This window comes from Bombus vancouverensis, chromosome 7, assembly GCF_051014615.1.
Source record: "Bombus vancouverensis nearcticus chromosome 7, iyBomVanc1_principal, whole genome shotgun sequence".
Lineage (NCBI taxonomy): Eukaryota > Metazoa > Arthropoda > Insecta > Hymenoptera > Apidae > Bombus > Bombus vancouverensis.
In genome coordinates this window covers 5060975-5085385 of record NC_134917.1, presented here as the reverse complement: position 1 = coordinate 5085385, position 24411 = coordinate 5060975, and the positions used below count along the sequence as shown (strand labels likewise).

The following is a 24411-nucleotide window of genomic DNA, read 5'->3' as shown; positions in this document are numbered from 1 at the left end:
AATGTATTCGTTCAATATAATGTTCTTTATATGTCAAAGATTTTTATCAATTATGGAAATTCTGGAATTCTGATGTTTAAATTGTAGTGTTAACGAACTGTTTTATATATACTATACATATTATATATAATGGATATATATCCTCATCAAAATTTCAATATAATTAATATTTTCAATAATTAAATATACGTCATATAAATCAACTACTATACTTAGATAAAACCAAATAAAAAAAGCGAGATTTCTAAATTAACTAAATTCTTTCCAGGATTCCAGAGACTCAGCTAGCCGAGAGGCTCCATGGCGATCGTTACTACGCGGAAACCAGGATACCAATGTCGCCCACCACGATGCACCCAGCGCCAGGACACTACCCTGGCAACACAGGTGTCAGGGTGGATCTAGGTAACCATATGGTGGGCACAGATAGCCTCCATACGATTCTGCGTCCAGAAAATCCACGAAGCATGAGCACGAAAAGCTATTACTACGGCTGACAGGAGGAAGGGGGTGTCCCGCGCGAGGGACGGCCCCCGTCCTTGAGCCCGGTACCAGAAGTGAGCACGCGGAAGTACTGCTTTTAATCGAGAGACCGATTTTCTATGGAACAGCGAACGAAGCCGCTGTAAAAAGCAGGCGTTCCATACTAACGAACGCTAACTCGTCGTCGATTGGAATCGTTGTTTCTTCGAGCGAAAATCAAGGAGGCCTTCGTCTTGGTACCGGAAACGAGCACGTGGTGGTGACCCTCTTTTCATATATATCATCATTTCTTTCTTCTCCAATATCGAACCTTCAAAAGAAACCGGGAAATTTGATGAAAAATTCGATTTCCACGAGAGAGAAATCAGAAGAGAATAGAATCGTACCACAGTTTCCTTGAAGATTATTTCAATTGGTGTTTTCAAGGAATATTCATGGTTCGTGCGCTTTTAATACCGGAATTGACGGTATTTGATTCGTGCAGATCAACCTCATGAAACAGATGGAAATTTAGTTGGATGCTGAGCGTTGGGAGTGGACAAACTTGTTATCTTTCGCCGTGGAATTGTTCTACGCGTGCCGCTGCCCGACACCGGAAGCGAACGAGAGCTTGGCCACTGAGGTGGGAACTTTAACGAGAGCGTTGTAAATACGACGTCGGTGTACTGAGAGTTTCACCTATTTCTATGGAAATTCTAATGAGAAGCTCTGTTAGAAATAAAAATTCATTTGAGTGAAGATTCCTTCAGACACCGATCGAGGACAGGGATATTAAAAAAAGAAAACCCTTATTGTTTGTTGAAGATGATGTTATTGAAAATAGTACTGTTTTTGATAAGAAACTGCGATTATAAAAGGCTGGATTATCGATTAGGAGGTATAAGTAAATACGTTGAATATAAATGACGGAAATAGAACGTTTTCACGCGGGCAGCATCCGTTTTTGCGATCGATACCGGAAGTAAATATCTGCAATGTCGTCGTGTAAGATGATTATGATTGTAAGTAGATTTTGATATCGGAATTGAGTAAAAAGAATTGTGTGAAGTGGGGGAAAAGGAAGAAAGTAACAATCGATACCGAAAAAAGATTTATTCTGGTCTTTAGTTTAGGACTCAACCCAGACAGCACAGAGAAGCTTTATGGATGTTTTAAAGAAATCTAATAATGTCATTTTCAAATATCTCAAAGATATCCTTTAGCACCTTAAAGAGATTATCATCTTACACTAAACTTTTCAAGATACTGACATATTTATTTATTTTATCTTAGTGAGAAGAATAATTATATTAATAATACTTATATTACAATAATAGCTATTTGTATAGACATCTTTAAGTCGAAAAATTTGGACAAACTTATACTTCGTGTGCTGTGTGGGAATGATTATTTAATTTGCGATTGAATTCTGATATGTTTCAGTTTTCTACATGAGAAAGCTCGATAATGAAAAAGAAAATAAATATATATAAATTGCAATTATAATTTAACGGGACAAAGAATTTTTTTATCATTTCTTCTATTTTTAAAGCCAATAATTAGAATTCTATATCATACAAATTTTCTGCATGAATTATTTCCATTAGTAGATCAAGATTGAAATATTTTAGTAAGAATTTCATAAAAATGAAAAAGGAGTATCACTGCCTATGGAACAGTAATAACAATAATAATAAATCTGCAAAAAAGGCGGATCAGTATCCTATGTGTACGTACAATAATTTGTCATTCAAGAATCAAGTTTTTCTAACGAAAATCACGCACACACTTCTTTAAAAGAAAAAACAATACATATCTGCGCCATCTCTGTACAGCAATAAACAATCGCAAGTTTTTCCATTCGAAAGATCATTTCTCCTTGTCGAAAGATCGAGAAGACTGTCTGAAAAATATATATCACTGCCTAGTCGATGAGAAAATGAAATACGGGTCCTTTCTTGTTAACCAGATTTTCTTAGATTTTTCTCAAACCGGACTATGCTACCGACGTTGTCACACTTAAAGATGATTCATGTGATAGGGACAAATGTTGATAGCGTAATGGTCTTGATAATAATTTTTCTAGTACGAACTTGTAGCATATTTCTCTTGTTGGAAAGAAAAAATAAAAGAATAGAAAATTATGTGTGGCTCAAAATATAAATTTATATGTTAGTATTTTCTTACGAATTCGTCTATAAATTTTATGAATAATTAGAAGGTGCTTTAAATCTAACATGAACTTTACAAATATGGCTTATGAATCTTTACTATGAACACATTATTATGTTTTAGCGGATTATATTTAGAAATAACTTCAAAATTATAATTCTTTCTAAACATTAATGAAAATTTTATAATTAAGTATTTGAGCGACGCATAACATCATCGTCATCTACAATGAAGACATTTACATTATTAGTCGGTAGTATTATTTAGATTTCTTTCGATTAAAGCTCAGTGCACCGGAACGAACAGTCAGCGATCAGAGGATCAATATTGTAATCGATGCACGAACGAACACAACACGATCGAACGACACGAATCGACGATCGATCGATCTTCCTAGAATAACATCAATCTCTAATTAGTACCGTAAGAAAAATAAAAAATGAACCAAAAAAGTAAATTAAAAAAAGAAAGGGAAAGAAAACAAAAACTATGTGGATCGAAACTATGTGTGGAGCTTAATTTCTATCTAAATTGATTGAAATCGGTATTCACTATGATCGATGGTTAACCGTGTATTTCTAAGAAAACAGGAAATCGATCGATCTCAACGAAGTTACAGCGGTTTTGTATCTCGAATACACGCAACAAAAAAAAAAAAAAAAGGAAAAAAACAAATAAAATGAAACGCACCGCGAAACGACTTTTATAGAGAAACGATCTGTATGTATATCACGCTGTAAATAGAAACAATGTAATTTACGGTAATTGTTAAGAAATTCAAGCAAAGAGAGAGGGAAAGAAAGAATGTGTGTTGTATGAAAGAGAATATTGTACCTAGATCGAAAGTGTAATGTAATCGGAGGTTTCGTAGTTAATAACTTACTCTCTGTGCCATTGTATCGATTTTACGAAGGAACGAAAGCCTTTAGTTGTATTTTTAATTAATCGAAAATAGGTCCTTCAACTGGAATTTTGTATAGTTCGAAGGAATTAACTTTATTAAGTGAGGATTCACAGTGCCATTCGTTCTCGCATATGATATTAGGTTCTTTTTATTTAGATGTAAACCGACATTTATTTTAAGATGATAGTATAAGTAATAATTATTCATTTGTACATTAATTCTTACGCTGTATGTTTGTACACTCATCGGGGCGCTATCGCAAATAACGAGGATGGAGTATATTTAATATTTAAGAATTATAAGGTTAACATTCTAGTAATTGAATAGCTCATTGAAGTTGCATAACGAGAATAGCACGAGAAACAGAAATTTCTTATATACTTGTATACTTGTATACTTGTATACTTGTATATTTATATTTTTGTATACTTGTATTTAAGAAGAAAACTGTAGATTATATAAAATCACATTTTACTCCGAAAAAAGTGATTTTAGGTTCTCACATTGGTTTCTTTATTTCTTACATTCATGTTAGGTTTTTCACGTCTTAAAATTATATATGAACTTTTATGCTTTAGTATTCTGTATAATTGCATACATTTTGAAATATTCTTTCCGATTAAAATTCGTATTAAATTTCATTAACTTTCTTTTATTCGACCAAAACATTCGTATTAAAAGTATAAGAGATGAAAATGAAGCATGATACTCATTGACAATAACGGAATTAAAATAAACACATTTTAGTCTCAGAGTTCAATACGCCAATTTCAATTCAAGCTTTATTTCTATCGTCGAAACATATTTCGAGAAAGATGATTCTCTCACGCGACTAAGCGGCCGACTATAACAATGTACCCCGTAACAACAATGGAACAGTTCACACAACTTTTCGTGCAACAAACGATTTTACAACTGGTTGAATCCAACAATAGACCATGCAATAAACAATAATCAAATATCTGTACCAAGCAATTAATTCTACAAAATGGCTTACTTTTGCTGGTTATAAACTACCATAACATACCAAAAATGGAAGCTTAGAAAATAATTATTTACTAAATACATGGTATAATAAGAAAGAAATATAGACTCTATAAAACGATGATCAAATTTCTGTCATTTTTCATTCTTAACTGTTAAAATCCAAGATCGTTTGAATTATTTTGAGTTCTGATACTTTCGAAAAACATGTGCGTTATGTAAAGTACCTACACGATATCAATGAGCTAATCAATTATTAATTCGAAAGGCGTGCGAAGAAATCCGTGTTGTTCTGCTGATTAGATCGCGCGGTGGAGATATAACCTGCCATGGCCGTGTTTTTAATTGGTCTGGCTTAATTAAGCCACTCGTGCGGGATTATAGCGAGTCGCACTGGTTTCCAGGAAAATTCTAATTCCCTTTTATTCTCACTTCTCAAATATTTCGCGTTTCTACACGTTCTTTCTTCCATCGCTCGATCCTCCCATATTTTTCAACTTGACAGGATTTTTCACTTTCTTAAAAATACGTATTCTATTCTGATTCATCGTCATGAAAGTTCAATAAGTCGATTAGACAATGGTACAGGTGGATTAACAAAAATTTTATTGCGTATTTAATTAATATCTATATCTCTTTTTTAATCAAATTTTGATTAATTTAGAAAATTGTATTAATGTAGTAGAAGTTTGTGTATATTGTTTTATGAATTTGGTTCAGATTGAAGAAACGTTTGAAAACCTCTTTTGTCAGGTTCTCTTAAAATTTCATACATTAGCAAGATTCTTCTCCAGAGAAAACTGTGTCTTTTAATATTATATTCTGTAGAGGAGATACGATTTTACATAGTCAAATTTAAAGTGTATTATTATTCCATGTTTTATTATTTCACTGGATATTGCATTTAAAATATTTATTTGTAAATCAAACGATTTCCTTTTTATTCGCACAACTCGTCTTTTATAATTCGATGCGTATTATTATGTATGGTATGTAAATGAATTTGATTGTTTCTTGTTTTGTTATTAACAATCATTCTGATGATCGAGTTTCACGCGCGCAGGAGGATAAATTTCAAGTAATTTGCCGTGAGTTGAAAACGTCCCATTGGTACTGGCTCAACGGAATGAAAGATATGAAACAGAGTATAGGTACTGAATGAAACGTTATGATGTATCGATGTGCAGAGTATGAAAGGATTAATATCATAGCTTCACGTAACGCACTCGATATTCAATAAACATTCTGGTTTTATAAATAATTCTTGTGTAACGTGCACGATGCAGTAGTAGCATATATTAATATCGATTTGCTTTCTATTTATTTATGCAAATACTAATTTTTCGAGTACTTCATAAACTACTTAATGTTTTTACGTTTTAATCTTTTTTTTAAATATATAACATTACCAAAGAGATTAACTTTATTTCTATTTTGCTTAAGATACTTACATATACTACTTTTTAAGAATATTTGTCCTAATAATAGAATAATTTAAAATTGATTATAATTACTTTTTAGGTGATTTTTAGGTGAATAATATTGTTATAAATTACCAAGGAGCATCAACACGAGAAATAGTATCTCTTTATATTTTACTTGAAAGTATGATTACTGTTTCTATTAATATATTAAACGTTGCGCAGGTTATTATTTATTTCATGTATCATTACATCCAACTCAGAAAGCGTGCAAAATCATACCAAAGACAAGTTGGTAATGCATCGATCGATAGGTGTGTGATTATAGGGCTCAGAAATAAAGACACGATTTAACTTCATCTTCATTTCAAAGAAACCAATCTCCTAATTCAAAAATTACACGATATATAGAGCATGTATGTCTATATTTGTTTGAGAGTTTATCTTCAATAAAATAGATCTTTAATACTCAATGTAATAATAGGTTTTAAGAACATTTAATTTACAATTTTTCATTTTTCTCTGTAATTCTTCCAAATTAACTATTATATGTAAGATTGAGTAAATTTCTCCAAGATCCACAGCTCCAAATAAACTACAAAATGCATCTAAAATAGCAAAACCGTGCTTATTGAAAAAATTACAAAGTCATTTTGGAATAATTCAATAACACAATTTTTTAAAGTAAGGAAACGTCGCCATGTTTCTTTATGAAATGTTTCTTTTCTATTTCGTGATCTTTCTTCCTGAGCGATTCAAATTACTTTATTGTCGAGGCGACTTGTTCGAAGCGGAGTGCCTGATATCGCGAGGAGCACTTCCAAGAGGATTACGTGCTCGTCATTGACTTTGCGGATAAAATGCAAATTCCTGTTAAACGGATCTTTCAAGGAAGTTAGGAGAACACACGTGCTCCGTGTAATGCATAGATGGAACGGAGCACAACGTGATTTGCCATGACAGCCGGAAACGGCATTCCGTGATGGGGAACATGCGATAAGAAGGTTCATGACCCTGTTGAAATTGGGGAGAATTCGGATATGATACATCATGGGATTTTAAATTTTGAGATAGATAATATGGCGGTATTAATTTCGAGAAAATGTGCACCGTATTTCAGTTAATTTCCGAAAATCTTGATCATGAAATTACTAGATCCATACAATCGTCTTTCATACTATGGTTTGAAGAATCGTAACATAACTATTAATTCCTATGATATATCGGCAAAATGACTGTATAAGGAAAGCTTCGCATTATTTTATTTCTACAAATATATTATTATATACTAAAATTCATAAAATCACCAACCACAAAATTACACTAGAAAAAATTCTAAAGACTTGTGTATGTATGCAGAAATTTGTTAGAGTTTAAATGTTTGATTATATAAGGAAATTTCCATAATTCTTTTTAGACAAATTCGAAAGATTCGTAAAATAATTTATCTGAAATTGTAGCTTGTTATTTCGAGAACGTGACGAGACGTTCGCTCTGTTTTCGCATAAATCTCGCGCCATACGTATTGATTAACGTAGTAAAACTGAAAGCGAGGGGCGAAAAAGTTTGACAGCAGTCGAGCAAGTTTTAGTATTTGTGGAAGGAGTCAGGGATGTAGCTCGATTCGATGAAAACTTTTGAACGTTCCAGAGTGGTAGGATGTATTTATTGTTACAATTGTTCGATCGGTTCGATTGATCGCTCCACGATTAAACGTTGCGGAATAAAAACAGCATGAATTCCAAAGGCAGAAAAGATCTCTGTATTTGTATTATTCACAGGAAACTTCATACATGTCAAAATTGGAAAAAAAGAGTACAATTCGTTCTTGTAAAATCTTGCATGTAAAACTACAGTGTGAGTTTAATATTTTTAATTGTTATTTAAAACGATAATTGTCATCAACTGTCATCAATAACTATTTTTTATATCGTATCACGAATAATGCACGCAAAATACTGAGTAACTGCTCATTTTCAACAGATCGATAAATGGATCAAACCGACCAGATCTCATTGAAATGTGTGAGAGTGGCACGTACCTATTAGAAGGACTTGCTTCTTGCGAAATTTACCGAGTATTTTATATGAAAAGTGGCGAGAAATGAACTTTACGATGGAATGTGTGAGAAGACGAAAGAGAGGAATAAGAGAGAAATGGGTGTAAGAGTGTAACGAAAATCGACGAGTTTTTATTGTAAGTATCTCTTGTTCGTAAGCACCTTGTAAATATCGCTGTACCATAAATAACCGTGTACCCTACGAGTTCGACTCCTCCTCGATCTCGAATCGAAAAAGAAATCAAAGCGGGACAAGAGGGTTAGTATCGAAAGAATGTCGTTGTTCAAGACTATATTAGGAGAAAAGACAGAGAAAAGATGTATGAAAAGATGTGTGAATTTTCGCTCGAAAGACTGAACAACCAATGTTAGCAGTGGGAAAAAAGAAAAGACGAAAGTTTATCGAATCGAGTAATGAAATTGTATTTACGAAACGTTATCGAATGATTATTAATTATATACAGATGAATGATGAGAGGTGAAAAAAGGGGTGTTTACAGGAATTTTAAATGTAGGGTTTCTATCTAATATGGTGTATTGACAATCGACATCGCGGGGGAAGTACGAAACAATGTATCGTTCTGTTAACGTTCTGGAGCGAGTCTGAAATCTCGAACGTACGACTAATGTTTCCAATTTGTGTAACTAACCCTTAAATGATTTACAATTATAATAAATGAATTACGAAAGGATTTCTTATGTGTTATCGTTCTTATGTGTGCCTCCTATGATTTCTCTTTGTTTGACCGTTCGCGGTGAGACGCGATCGCGGAGGAAGCGCGTCAACGGGAGGCAAACGCAAGAGGTATAAATCGCAAGTAAGATATGAACCGAGAGTTCGTTTTCTTTTTTTACATTTTACAATTTGTCCAGTAGAACATTTGGTAAAATATTATAGCTTAGTGGTATAATAATATAACATGTGGATGGCTACCCCCAGTGGGATACCATCTTCGAATTTGATTGATTTATTTCTTTAGTGTGGTGAGTGTTTGTTTGTTAGGTTATGTCCTTTATGAGATCTGTTGGGTGTTTCCTTTTTAATCTTCTTTTTATGTTTGATGCTCCGACCGTTTCCGCTGTCTGACCGTTGGTATTCCCAGATCTTTCCGAATGTCCTCGTTTCTAACGTACCATGGCGCGTTTGCTATTGTTCTGAGTATTTTAGATTGCATTGCCTCTATTTTGGTTATATGGTTCATTGCTGCTGTTCCCCATAGTGCTATTCCGTATGTCCAGATTAGTTTTATGACCATTTTATATATTTTTAGTTTGTTTTCTATTCTTAGTTTGGATTTTCGACTTGTTAGCCAGTACATTTGTCTCCTTGCCATCTGTATTTTGTCTATTGTTGCTTTAGTATGCTGTTTCCATGTGAGTCGTGTATCTAAGTAGAGTCTTAGGTATTTGACTTGCCTTGTTTGTATTATGTGTATGCCGTTTAGTACAATGTTTGGTGGTTTCTGTTTTCTCAGTGTGAATGTAATGTGTTTGCATTTATCGGGATTTGCTTTCATTTGTTTTGTTTGAAGCCACTTTTCTATTTTTGCGATATGTTCTTGTAGTAATGTAACTGCTGTTGCAGGGTTAGTGTGCCTGAGTAGTACAGCTGTGTCATCCGCGAATGTCAGTATTTTGCTATTGTTAGTTGTTGGTATGTTGGGCGTGTATAATGTGTATAAAATTGGTCCTAGGACGCTTCCTTGCGGAACTCCTGCCTTGATTTCTTTAACTTCAGAGTATGTGTCTTTGATTTTTACTATGAAGGTTCTGCTGCTTAAGTATGATTTGATTAATTGGTATATCTGCCCCGGGAACTGTTTCCTGATTGATTGAAGTAGGCTAGTGTGGTTTATTTCATCGAATGCTTTTGCGATGTCCATAAAGAGTGCCATGCAGTATTGTTTTGTTTCCAACGCCTGTAAGATTTCAGTGACGAGTCTGTGCGTTTGTTCTATTGTGGAGTGTTTGTTTCTGAATCCGAATTGGTGATCCGGTATTAGTTGATTCTTCTCTATTATAGGTTTTATTCGGTCGTAAATTACTTTCTCTAGTATCTTAGAGAACACCGAAAGTAATGAGATTGGTCGGTAGGATTTGGTTTCGTGTGGGTCCTTGCCTGGTTTGGGTATCATTATGATTTGTGCCAGTTTCCAAGTTTTTGGAAAGTATTGTATTCTTAGTATTGCGTTAACTATTATTGTGATTTATCTTATCGCTTTTGGCGGAAGGTTTTTCAAGATTTTGCCGTTAATTAGGTCGATTCCTGGTGCTTTATTATTTTTTGTTTTTTCAATTATGGTTCTGATTTCTTGTGCTGTTGCTTTGGGTATGGTGTAGTGATTGTCAGTTGGTGTACTAGTGGTTAGCGCATCCTCGTCCGTATGACTATTGTGGTTGCTGTTGTTGGTATTATGTGGGGTAAATGTGTTGCATAGGTGATTGGAAAATTTTTCTGCTTGCTCTTCGTTGCTTCTTGCCCATGTGTTATCTGCTCTTCTGATTGCTGGTACCATTTTTATTGTCTTCTTTATTTGTTTTGTGGCTTTTCATAGGGAGTAGTTGTAATTCTCGTGAGCAGATAGTGACTCGATGAACTTTGTGAACTCGTTGCTGTTGTGCTCTTTTATTTTGTTTTTTATTTCTTTTGCGAGTTTGTTTAGGTGTCTTTTGTTTTCTTTTGTTCTGTGTTTTTGCCATTTTGCTTTCGATTTTCTTTTTTCTCTCATTTTTTCGAGGATGTCTAGTGGTACTGTTTTTGTTTGTCTGTTGGTTGTTTCAGGTATAGTGGTTGCCCTTACTGCTTCTTGGATAGTTTCTGTGAATGTTGTTACTGCTTGATCGATGTGTTCAGGTGTTTTCAGTGGGATGTTGCAGCTGATTTTGCTCTCTATTATTTTTTTGAATATTTGCCATTTGGTGGTTTTATTGCGTAGCTTCTCTGTGTTGCTGTAAAGTATTGGTTTATTTCTGTATGCAATTATTATGGGCGTATGGTCGGAGGTAAGCTCGAGGCTGGGTGCTATGTTTAGTTTATTTGCGTTTGGTCCCTTTGTAACTGCAAAGTCTAGCAGGTCAGGTATTTTGCTCAGATCTGTCGGCCAGTATGTCGGTCTTCCTGTGGATAATATATTGAGGTTATAATTTCTGATGTATTTTTCCAAGGTTCTGCCTCGAGGTGTGGTGATCCTTGATCTCCATAGTGTGTGCTTTGAGTTATAGTCTCCAGCTGTAATATACTTGTCACCTAAGTGTCGAAAGTACTCTTCCCACATTTGCGATGTAATTTTGTGTCGCGGCGATACGTGTACTGCTGACAACTGCAGTTGGTTGCTGCTGTACAGTAGGTTGTACAGTAACGGTGGTTGCTTGTACATGTTCCTTACTGACCTGGCTGTGTAGGTGATGTTTAATGTCGTTTTTTATTACTACTGTCGTCCCTCCGTGTGCTTTACCTGAGGGATGCTTAGTGTCGTATATGGTGTAGTGCGGTATTTTTATATAGCTTTTTATTGTGAGGTGTGTTTCTGAAACGAGTAGTATAACGATGTTATTGCTATACAGGAATGTTTTAGTTTCTAAGGCCCTTTGTTGTAGGCCGTTAGAGTTCCAGGCTGCTATTTTAAGCGTGTCTATTTATATTTTTTGCTCATCATGTTAGTAAGTAATTGTGGCAAGACTGTTATCTGCTGTGTTTGCTGTCTGAGGAGTTCGTTTTGTTCGTGTTACGACCGTTCGCGGAGAGACGCGGTCGCGAGGAAAACGCGTCAGCGAGAGGCGTAAATTCTCGCTACGATTCGGTGAATCGACGCCGCGAAGTAGTCGTTCCCCTGTTTCGGTTAAGATAACAGAGGTGGTTGAATGAATATGACACAGTAGTAAGTTATATTTCACCGTTTATTCCAACAACTTATAACGAAGACAGTTACGCTGATGCGTATGTACGAGATGAGCGAGTGACTGATCTGCGGGTGTGTATACCCGGTGGAAGGATGTTGACCGTTCGAAGGATGTAAAATCAGTACCGTCTTGGGAGACGATGATGTGTCGGAGGAAAGCTAAGGATGGGTGTGTCTAGCGCACGGGACCATCGGATTTGTTGGTGCCGATGTTATTTAGGAGAGTGAGGGAATAGGCTTCGTTTCTAATTGGTTAAACGAAGGGTCTCAACCCCCCTCGAGAGAAAGTGGTTAGTGGGAGGACAGTTGCGGCGTACGTGCGAAAAACCAACTTTCCTTAGTTAAGCCGTGGTAGACAATAGTCTCGAGAAATTCCTCGGAAACAGATGTTTGTTTGAAGGACCTTAGCAGGCAAGTGACTCGGGTTTATGACGGATGCTTAAGGCTATTGAGGGTACGCCGTACGGAAGAGCGGACATCTGGTGTCCGTCTGGCCCGCGGTGTGTGACCTGGGCCAGGCAGAGAGTCGCCCGGCGTAACAGTTCGCTTATCATTTTTATGAGTATTTCGGTGTGTTTTATGGAATGTTTTATTAACTCTTTAATTTCTGTAGTGTCGTTGCTGTGGTTGTTCTGTTCTTGATTGTCTAAGGGTGACGACCGGTTGACTACTTGCGCGTAGCTTCGGTTTCTAACGGTGTTGGTGTTAGTGTGGTTATTGTTCATTACATGCTGTGTATTTGGTGTTGATATAGATTGTGTGTTGTCCTGTTGCGTGTGGAAATTGTTGTGTGTCCTGTTTCGAATCGGTGGGAAAAGTTTGCTTTGTAGTTGTTTTCTGACTACGCAGCCTTTGTAGCTGGCTGGGTGATTTCCACCGCAATTGTAACATTTTACGTCATTTTTTTTCCCATGTGTGGGCAGTTCACTGTTAGGTGCTTTCCTGCGCATTTGACACACGCCGGGTTTCTGTTGCAGTATTTTTTTGTGTGTCCATATTGTTGACACCGCATGCATTGTGGTATGTCTTTTTTATGTCTGGGTGGCTCGACTATGATTATTGTGTTGCTCGTCCCTTCCTTCACTCTTGTCGCACTCACGGAGGCACTAGTTTTCACGTCCGCATAGCTCGACTGCTCGGGCAGAACTGACTGCACATTTAACGCAGCGGAAGGTATAGTTGCAGTATTTTTGCGTGTGGCCGTACATACATATATATTTGTCGGAGATGAAAGAACACCGGAGCCTTTGGAATTTTGGATAATCCCGCAACATTGTAATCTAGAGTCTACTATAGCTGTAATTAAACAATTGTAGTTATTCAATCCGATTGTAATTGTTCGCGAGTTGTGATAATGAGCTTGGGCTCGAGGCGACAGCCGGTCGCCGAACGTAGCCGCGGTCACGGGATGAACGCTTTGTCTAACAAAGGTATGGAGTAATTCTATAGCTCTCCTTAAAAGAAATATTTGTAGCGGCACGCGACAGTAAACATTCCAACGGTTTCTGTCCCGTTGCTCGCCACACGCAGACCCTATTCTTCGAGCATGATGATTGCCAGATGTCGATGCGTCTCCGGAGTACATGTTCAGCTAGCCTTAGTTGACTAATGTCCTTCAAACAAACAGTCTTTGTCCCAGCTACGGGAAGATAGGAGAGACCTATTTTTCAACGAACGACTAGCAACTTTCCCTCGAGGGCGGCTAGCATCTTTTTTTTAACCACCGATATGGAGATTGACCAATTAGCAGCAACTCCAAATTCCCTCACCTTCTGAACGAAGGGTATCCTCGACGAATCCGATGATATCGTGTCCTCAGACACACCCCATCATAGTTTTCCTCTGCAGCATCATCGCGACGGAGAGCCATTCTCCCTCGTGAGATGGTATTAGCGAGTTACTTATAGCCTGTACGCTCGGTGGATATTCCACGTTTTCGCAAAGAGTCCGACTTAGATTTTTGTGAGCATGTACATCTATCATCCCGTTGACCGCGGATTCGTTATTGAACCTAAGACCAACATCACTAGTATCGCGAGTGTCCAACCGCCGCGGTTGATCGTCGAGTCGGTAGCATCCATACTCGTATTAACAGACCGTACCCTTGTAATACCACAACGATGGCCAGTTCCCCTGAAGATTTATCAAACGCCCACAACCCTATTCCTGACGCTTCTCCGACATCAGAAGTGGGATCAGAGCCGATTATAACACTACAATAGCTACGACCATCGTACGCGAGTTAATTCAGCCGCTAGTGCCACAACCGAGTGTGGAACCTAGGAACGTAGTGCTACCACGCTTTAACCCCGCGATCGCGGGCGTCGATCCAGCCGTATGGTGTATGGCTGTTAACCTGCTTATGCAGGGTAGTCCTCTGCAAGACAGCGCGCTGGTTTCTGTTTTAAATAGTGCTCTATAGGGTCGTGCAGCGCATTGGTTCACGTAGATAGTGACCGGCGAAGGGCTTACCTGGCCAATGTTTAAGGAGCTTTTTATTACGCGTTTTGGTAGTAAAGAGGCGGCGACCTCGACGCTAATGGATACACTCAGGGAACCACAACAAGAGGACGAAAACATGGCGGCTTGCGCCATTCGCCTCCGTTCCCTCCTGGAGACGAAGTTGCAAAATGCCACTATGGCTGGAATAATCAACGCTACCGTTCTTTGTCGTTTGAGCCCACGAGACCAGCGCATCGAACAGATAGCAGTCAGGAAGACCGAGCAACAGAAGAACACGCAACGCCCAGAAAGAAGCCGACCAACTACACCGTCCAGGGTGTTCTGTTTTAAGTGCCGCGGGGAGGGTCATTCGAAGAATGGGAAACACCTGTGGTAAGAGTACATCCCCGATCTTGTCCACTGTATACATTTACGGTTTTACATTGGAGATAACTTTCCATGTTCTTGCCGATAGTTACTTGAAATATGATATTATGATTGTTCGCGAGATTTTAAGCCAAGGTTTTGACGTAATATTACACAAAATAGCCTCGCTATGTGTAAGACAAATAATTAATGCCTGTAATAAAACCGCTGTAAACGAGGTCAATGTACGTGGTAGTGATAAAAATCGATTAATCCTTCTTTTCGAAAATTCAAAGATTCATTCGTTACGGGTTACCTACGTACTCGCGTAAATACAGACCAGTTAGAACTACAATTAATTGACCCAAACACCACCGTACAACGAAGTCCTAATAGACTTCTCGAGGAAGAGCGCAGAATAGTACGTGAGAGAATGAGCGAACTAATTATAGCCAACTATCATAAGGCCTAGTAATTCACCCTATGTTACTCGCGAAGACGAACGATGGGTCAGATAGATGATTGGTAGGTTTTCAAGAACCGAATAAAAATACGGCCGCGGATCGGTATCCTTTACCCCTCATTGCGGATCAAGTCGCGAGATTGCAAAAGCGAGATATTTTATTAGTCTGGACATGGCCGGTGGGTTTCGCCCAAGCCCTGTTCATCCTAATTCTAGGAAATATACAGCATTATTAACCCTAGTTGGACGATTTGGACAATAAGTTGTTGTTCTCTTCAAATTCTTTTGTGCCTTTGTTCGGTTCATTCGACGTCTTTTATTTGCATAGCTTGGTTGCGTGCGCGCCTGGTGTTTCTTTCGGAATCGGTTTTCCGAACGGCGATATTGCGCTGACTCAGTCTAAAACAAGGATTTTGCATTTTTAGACAACCCTGGTAATTTTACTGCTAATACTTGTCTAAATATTCTAATCTCTTCCTTGCTGCTTTTTTTTGTAACCATCAAAGCGTTTACTACAGAAAGCTCCAGAAGTAGTCGCATGCCAAGTCTTCTGTACCATTTGACCCTTTTTCTAATTGTGGTGGTGCATAAGGAACCATTTGGTCGAAATAATCTGTACCACACGTTCCTTCGTTATGTTCAACAACAGCTGGTGGTTTTAATGTTGCGAACAAACGAAACGAGAGATCATTCTTGAGATTCTTGTGAAAACACGTATGGCAGCCAACGTGTCATTCGTACGTTGTTGTTTATTTGGATGATGTTCTAATTATTGCCTACTGTATAGATCAAGCTCTAGAAAGATTGTACACCGTATTAAATACCCCCGTAAATGCCGGATTTTCTTCTAATTTTTCCAAATGCTCTTTCCCAAACATATCGGTACTCTATTTGAGACATGTAATTCATAACGAAGAAGTCCGCCCCAATCCGGGTAAAATACAAACCTTGAGATCCCCTTAGAAATACTGATCGGTAAAGCAGTAAGACCTTAGGACTTGATATTACCCGATAGTGCAGAAGAAAAGACAGTAGATGTTGCTGAGGTAAAACAACAAGCCATATGAAATATAGAGACTAGTGCCAAATACGACAAGGACAGATTTGACAAAAGAAAAGCTAGAATAGTTCGGTTTAATCTCGGTCTTGTGTTACGAAAAAAACGAAGAGAGAAATCAGACGAAGTTAGATCCCAAGTTCAGGGGTCTATTTGTGATAGCAGAAATGTTAGAAGGAGACCGATATACTTTAGAAACGGTATACTTAGACGGCAAAAGATCATATAAGGACAGTCATGACAGACTAAGAAAAACGACAGACAGTTGCGTCCCTGCTGAGTTGGACGTCTGCGGTGATGACAAGGATGGTGATAATAGCAATGTGAGTACATCGATCTCAGAAGATCATTAATCCTATGGCTATAACATTAGACATAGTGCCCCCACACAAGCCTCGTGTAACAATGCTCTAGCTCCCAGCGCTTCTGTGTTACGCCCAGTAGGGCACTCCGCGTTGCACGACAAGCTCTGTGTGGACCTGCGATCCAACAAACTGAGATTCACCGGTGTACGAAATCGAAAATGATCCGTCGTGTCATTGCGGTCTGACTGGTAACTCACAAAATGCAACTAACACTTTGAATACAAATTATAACGCTACTAATTTTAGTTCTCTTTCACTCCCTTGTCTGTCAAACCTCCGAGCAAAATTTCGCTGTTGAACTGGACCCTTGACTTATTTGGAACATTTAATTGAATAGTAAATAATATTAGTTACATCGAGTCTAATATTGGGAAAACTCAATACTTTAGTTACACACGGGGACGTGTGATAGTCAGGATGGCCGTGTCGGAGAGGAAAGGACACCGGAGCCTTCCCTCTGGAACTTCGGGAAAATCCGTAAAATTGTAATTAATGTTTACAGTTGTAATTAAACAATTTGCTGGCATCCTGCCCAATTGTACTTGTTTGCGATTTGTGATAATAAACCTGGGCTCAATGCGACCATCAGCCGCCGAACGTAGCCACGGTCAACGGGACGGGCGCTTCGTCTAACAAAGGTATAGAGCGATAGTATGACCCTCATTAAGAGAAATACCCATAGAGGTACCTGACAATAAAACATTCCAACGGGTCCTTCGGACAATGAATACCAGAGGTTGAGGCACTTGCACGGCACGAGTACAGTCAGCCTGAGGACCCGCTCTAAAACCTGGGTGTTTTCGGTAATTAAGGTTTTCCAAACGGACAGACAGCTTTTGTCTCAAATTGGCCAATTGACAGCGACGTCAATTTCCCTTACTTTCGGGACGAGGGCTATACTAGACGAATCCGATGATCTCGTGTCCTTAGACACACCCCATCATAGTTTTCCTCGGTGGCATCATCGGGACGAAAATTCATTCTTTCTTGCGATCTCCTCGACGAAGAGGGTAGCGCCTTACGATCAGTGAGTAGTACACGTTTGAGTTAGAGCAAGTATATCTATCACCCCGTTGACCGTGGATTCGTTATCGAACCTAAGACCAACGTCACTAGCATCGCAAGTGCCCAGCCACCGCTGTTGATTGTCGCGTCGGTATTGTTCATTCTCGTGTTAGCAGACCGTACCCTTGTGATACAGAGGCACTTCCAGACTAGGAATTCAATGTAGCAGTTACTAAAAAACCACGACAGACGAAGGTACAAAGATTTGTTTTCCTACAGCCAAGAAGGTGCTTACAGAGGCACTTCCAGACTGGGAATTCAATCTAGTAATTACCAAAAGACACGATAGACGAACAATACCCATCACACACTAACATTTCTAGCTTAAAGAAAATAATAATAATAATAATATAAAAATTTTTTAATAAAGAAGAAAGGAAAACAGAATAATAATAATAATAAAAAAAAATTTTGAAATAGTCTTTAGACTATTTCTGGTGGCAGCAACTACCGTATTAATCGGAAATCTAAATCAACATTTCATATACAATAATATCATTTCAATTTTCCCTTCTGATTAAATTAAATTAAACAGAAAATAAATGAAATAAAATAAATTAATTACAAGACGATGTGCGTTCACTCAAAACAAAAAAGGAAATCGAGACACCCGTATCATCGCCGATAATTTCCCAAGCGACAATACCGACAAAAAATAATCCCCAACCAATTAAGTTAAAAGATGCAATCGAGTCAGTACCAGTGTTCGACGGACATCGACCCTCGGTATTTCGAATTTTAATCGCATGCAAGCGCGCACGAAACATGGTTCCTAGGCATCAAGAACCTCAGTTAGTAAAATTATTAATGAATAAGCTTCGCGGACACGCATTTCTCGCCGTAGAAGACACAGAACTGATAAATTTAAACGATTTCGGGAATAAATTAAAAGATATGTTCGGTTCAGGAAAAGCAGTTAACGAATATAAAGGCGAATTAGCTATAGCATTTCAACGACCGAGAGAAGATATTTTGGACTACATAGATCGCGTCAGAGATCTCAGACTGGCGATAATGAACGGGGAAAGATACGAGTACGGCACCGTATTTCAAGATAGGATAGATCGAGACACGAGGGAAGCTTTCATTAAGGGGCTCCCAAACAAGGTGTATTTACGAGTAAAGATAGTAGGATACCAATCCTTGGACGATGCGTACCGCCAAGCCGTGAAAGCAACAGGAGAATTAAAACAAGCAAACAATAGAATACGATACCAACATCCGACACCTCTGAATAATTATAACCGAAACAACGCTCATCCCCCATACAATAGTAACTACATCGGAAACAACCGCCAGGACTGGAGATTTGTACCGCCGTCGCAGAAACATCTAAACAATCCGGGAATAGAAGAAGATGTCAGGATAGGAGCAAGAGCAATAACCTGGGAAGAAAAACGCACAAATAAATACCTCGATAGAGATCTAAATCAAAAGAGGGATGCTGATCATTTGAACCAATCAACTTTTCAATGCATACACCATTCCGTTGCTGTGATAACGGATAATGTCACGTAAAATAGTAAGAGGACGCACGACACCACAGACAGGATCATGAGTGAGAAATTTTCCGAGTTTCCAAACAAGATAAACAATACTAATGCCAAAGAACTTTTAGGAGAGGCAGAAACTAGGAAATTGAACGACGAGACGATAGGCAATGCTTATCCACTGTCTAATATCACGGAGATATTGGACCCGCTGGAAAATGCGAAGTGCCTCTCCACGTTCGACTTGGCAAAGATACAAAAGCAAGGCTCCACGAATTTCGTGAATGTCTCAACCATAATAGGAAAAAAGATAGCGAGTGTATCTCACTCAAAAGCTTCTATAAAATCATCAGAAAGTAACTTTATCGAACTCAAAGCCAAATCATTAAATTGCAAGGAAGATCAGGCTACAGAGAAAAGTATAGCTATCACTAAATTCAAAACAGAATCTATAAGCAAATAGGTTTGTAATAAAAATTCAAAGAATAATTCTAAATCTGCCGAAAATATTCCATACAAACGTTCCATACAAATAAATAATAATTTAATTATAATAAGCACTTCCAGTGAAACTATTCATCCTGAAAAGGTAGAGAAAAATTAACGTGTTGTGAATAAAGTAAATAAAGAAGAAAAAAGGGTAACTAAGGAAAAGGATTCTAAACATTTTCAAGCTGAAGAAAAGCAAGTTCAACGGGCTCAAAGAAATCAAAAGAGAGAAAAGATGGAATCACCAGTCGAAGGTATATATAAAAACTTGAATAAATACGCTAGCCATTGGATTATTATTGGATTAAAAATATTTCATTGGTTACTACATCTAGTATTTGACATAGGTAACACGAGTGCTGATCTTATGATTCCTGCTGGAAAATATAGATGGTATCACACTATACTATATCCAAAATATTTTTGGGTTAATATAGCTATGGCATTTTCAAAAATTTGTATTTTGAATACTATTGGCAAGCAATTGGATAATTGGATCGGTGTCAGCAAACTTGCGTTTTGGCGCAAAATAAAAACTAAAATGAAGAAAAGGAAGAAAATAGTAATTGGATACACGGTAGTCTTGAAGCCAATATTGCAAACTTTAGTAGATTGCAAGGGAAACGAATATATATAAACCCAAACGATTCCCCAAATACTCCAACTGCACGAATAGTCTCCACAGATTTAAAAACTAAAACAAATTTACTTTTAGACTCCGGATCAGAAATCAATATCATCAAGAAACCTGCCTTACCCGATTCAGCAACCATCAACGAGCAAGGATCAATTGAATCTCGAGGAATTACGGCAACGAGCCTGGTCACCCTAGGGCAGATAATAATACAGGTTGCGGGCCATTCAGTTACTTTTCATGTAGTTGATGAATCATTGCTGATCGATCAAGATGGAATCTTAGGATTCGAATTTTTGCAGGATGCAAAGCTCGTCTGTATTACGAGCAAAAACACATTAAATGGGGAAATATTTACATCACGTTCGATACAATAATTGTGCAGAAACGAAGTTCGGTACCATGTACAATAAATATTGCAAATACGGAGGCAAACGAGGGATATATTCCCAAAATCGAACCGATTAAGGGAGTCTATTTCGGAAACGCGGTTGTGAGAAACCGCGGGAAGGGGTTATCTAAGAGTAATTAATACCACATCGAGGGACCAGGAATTTACCATACCTATAATGGTAACTAAAGAATTTATAATTCCCACTTCGTTCTCTCATACTACGTGCAAAGTTATTTCAGTATCTAGAGAAACAAGGTTCGACAAAATAATGGAATTGTTGCGACTGGAACATTTGAACGTAGAAGAAAGAAGGAATGTTGAAGCACTGATACAGAAAAATCAAGACAGATTTCATCTTCCAGGCGAGACGCTGGAGGGAACAGATATATTGAAAAACGCACCAGCATATTATATACGCAGCAGATATTATAAGGATTACAAGGAATATAAATCACCCCGACCAGTATAGTAAAGCAACTACCAACAGCCACTACATCCGCTCCGAACGAGCTCAGGGATGCGATCAGTCAAATTTCCTCCGGAAATCCCGCGCTACGCACGTGCTGTAACGAAAACACGGAAAACCGCAATATACAAATAACACGAGTTACAATTCGAATATCCGAAACGAACGGACGATACAACGAAAATAAAAATTTTTTAATAAATTATACGTCAACTACTAAAATAAAGTTACAAATAATTAGCGGATAAATGATAGATTCCACATTAGTAAAAGTCACTATATACTAGGGACATCCATGGGCGGCCATTTTGGATAATCAACACGTGCATATAGTAATTTCTATGCGTTACAAAATAAATTATATTTTCGATGAAGAAGTAAATATTTAATAGATGATAACACCAATGGAAGATCGTAACGAGGAAAGAATAAATAATAATTAATACAATATAACACATTATTATATGATAACAGGAATATTAGAAATTGATAGAAACCAGCCGTGAGAAACAAACCAAGTGATTAGGAATAGTTCACATTTTAATAAAAATTATTACAAGTTATATATATGTGTGAGATCGATATTCTATTAAACAAAATATGACACTATAGTATTAAAAATAATTAACATGTAGACAAACTTAAAGAATCACGTTGTGAAACAATATATATATGTCGGATTTACATTAGAATTAGGGTTAGGGGCGTGAAACGAATCTTCGTTTGGGTTACACGTTGTCGTTATGCAAGAGAGAAGACATTGACTAGTGCAAATGCGATTATCATAGAACCGGACAAGTAACCGTGGTAATAAGATACTCGAGAAACTAATGACAAGGATCGTAGGTTCAATAACGAATCCGCGGTCGACGGATGATAGATGATCGTGCTCACAAAATCTAAGTCGGACGCGTAGTATTCACTGGTCGTAAGGGGTTACTCTTTTCGTCGATGAGATCGCGAGAGAGAATGACTTTCCCGTCCCGATAATGCCACACAGGAAAACTATAATGGGGTGTGTCTAAGGACACGAGATCATCGGATTCGTCGAGAAAAGCCTTCGTTCAGAAAGTAAGGAAAATTGGCGTTGCTGCTAATTGGTCAATCTCCATATCGGTGGTTAGAAAAAGATGCTAGCCGCCCTCGAGGGAAAGTTGCTAGTGGGAGACGCCGCTCGTTGAAAAATAGGTCTCCCCTATCTTCCCGTAGTTGGGACAAAGACCGTTTGTCTGTTTGAAGGACTTTAGTTGACTAAATCTTAAGATTTATAACGGGCCCTCGAGCTAGCTGAACATGTACTGCGGAGACGCATCGACATCTGGCAATCATCTTACTCGAAGAATAGGGTCTGCGTGTGGCGAGCCACGGGACAGAAACCATTGAAATGTTTACTGTCGCGTGTCGCCACGAATATTTCTTTTAAGGAGAGCTATAGAATTACTCCATACCTTTGTTAGACAAAGCGTTCATCCCGTGACCGCGGCTACGTTCGGCGACTGACTGTCGCCTCGAGCCCAAGCTCATTATCACAACTCTCGAACAATTACAATCGGATTGAATAACTACAATTGTTCAATTACAGCTATAGTAGACTCTAGGTTACAATGTTGCGGGATTATCCAAAATTCCAAAGGCTCCGGTGTTCTTTCATCTCCGACATATATATATAAAACACTATATTTTATAAATATCTGTATAGTAAAATAGTCTGTCCACTATCTTGTTTGGTAAGACCGCTTCGTCAGCATCGAATTGTTTTGTTATAGTGTCAGAATATTTCCTTGATTTTCCAATTTCTTGTTGCCATCTTGACTGTTTCGGTAGTATCTGGTTCAGTATTCCATAAGTATTCACTTAAGTTTGGTAGTAGGCTTCTTGCAACTGCATCGGCTTTAATGTATATATTCCGATGTGAGTAACGAGCTTCTTATTATTATCAATTTATATTCCAAGATGGTTTACAATATTCTTCCCCTTTTTTTAGACTATGATTGGTTACCTCGGTATTTATTACCTTCGATATCTTCATACTGTCGTATATTATGTTCTGCAAAGTTGGATCCGTAGCCAATTCTCGTGGAGTTCCTGCATGCACACTTCCTTCTACGATGATTGGTTGCATACAAACCTCGTTAACTTATAAGATACCTTTTCTTGTTTGCTAAGACCATTCCGTCGGTGTTGAATCGTTTGTTATAATGTCACTAATTTTTGACTTTCCAATTTTCCCACGTCTTCTTGATCATTCCAGTAATATCAACTTCGATTCTTCGTACACATTTACTCCAATTAGGTAGTTCGTTTCTCATCACTGCGTTGACCCTTGTATAAACTTCTTCGATGTGAGTAGTAAATTATCGTTGTCACTCACTTAACCTATCTTAGTTATTTCTTAACTCTTCCTGCACTTATTAACTGATTTTATTTCTTCTTATCAAAGACCGCTATGTCAACGCTGAGTTATTTCGTTATAGTGTCATTAATTTTCTTGATTTTTTCGGTTTTATTTTCCATTAGCGAACTGTAAGTCTGTTGTAGAGCATCAATTATTGATTGTTATCGTGCTTCGTTTAGTTTAATTGAAATATTATTGCAAGTCTTTAATAGTATTATTCTCTTCCATATATATTAAGGCAATTGAGGTTAGTTCATTCATTCGTTTCTGCTGACAGTCGTATACTATGTTCTACGGAGTGGGTCCACAACTTGTTTCTGCGAAATTCCTGCATGTACGCTTCCTTTTACGATGTGCACTAGGTGCTTTCAACTTTCACTGCTTTTAATTATTTTATTGAATTAACATGTTGTGTATTTAAATGATGGTTAGAACACAAACATAGTAATTTTCCTTTTTCTTTTACGTTTCTACTATCTGCATGATTTGATAAGCAGTGTCACACTTCCTTTGGTTTAGGCACAATATTGTTATAAACATTTAGTAGTATTATGTTTTGTATCGAAACAATTAAAGTTAATTCCTACATTTGTTTCAGCTGGCTGTCGTAGATTATGTTCTACGAATATGGACACATAACCTGTCTTCGCATATACACTTCCTTCTACGATGAGTAATTGTTCACGAGGTATTTTCCACTTCCACTGTTTTGTAATTATTTTATTGAATTACACATTTTATATTTTAGTATTACACATTATATATTTAAGTATTTTTTATAGTTAGAACACGCATAGTTTTCCTTTTTCTTTTTAGGTTACCACTATCTACAGTAGTCGACAAGCAATGTTGTTCCTGAAATCGTTCTTGTGATCTGTTTCGAT

The 24411-nt window shown here is 37.6% G+C and overlaps 1 protein-coding gene across 7 annotated transcripts in view; it reads left to right on the top strand.

Annotated features, from left to right (window-relative positions):
- The window catches only part of LOC117164223 (uncharacterized), a 335191-nt gene extending 326497 nt beyond the window's left edge, over positions 1-8694 (top strand). For all 7 annotated transcript variants that reach the window (XM_076619721.1, XM_033347140.2, XM_033347142.2 and 4 more), the window contains one exon: positions 269-8694. In XM_076619721.1, the coding sequence (XP_076475836.1) occupies positions 269-497 (229 nt within the window). In that variant the 3' untranslated portion in view covers positions 498-8694. The remainder of the gene's footprint in view (positions 1-268) is intronic.
- The last annotated feature ends 15717 nt before the right edge of the window (positions 8695-24411 follow it).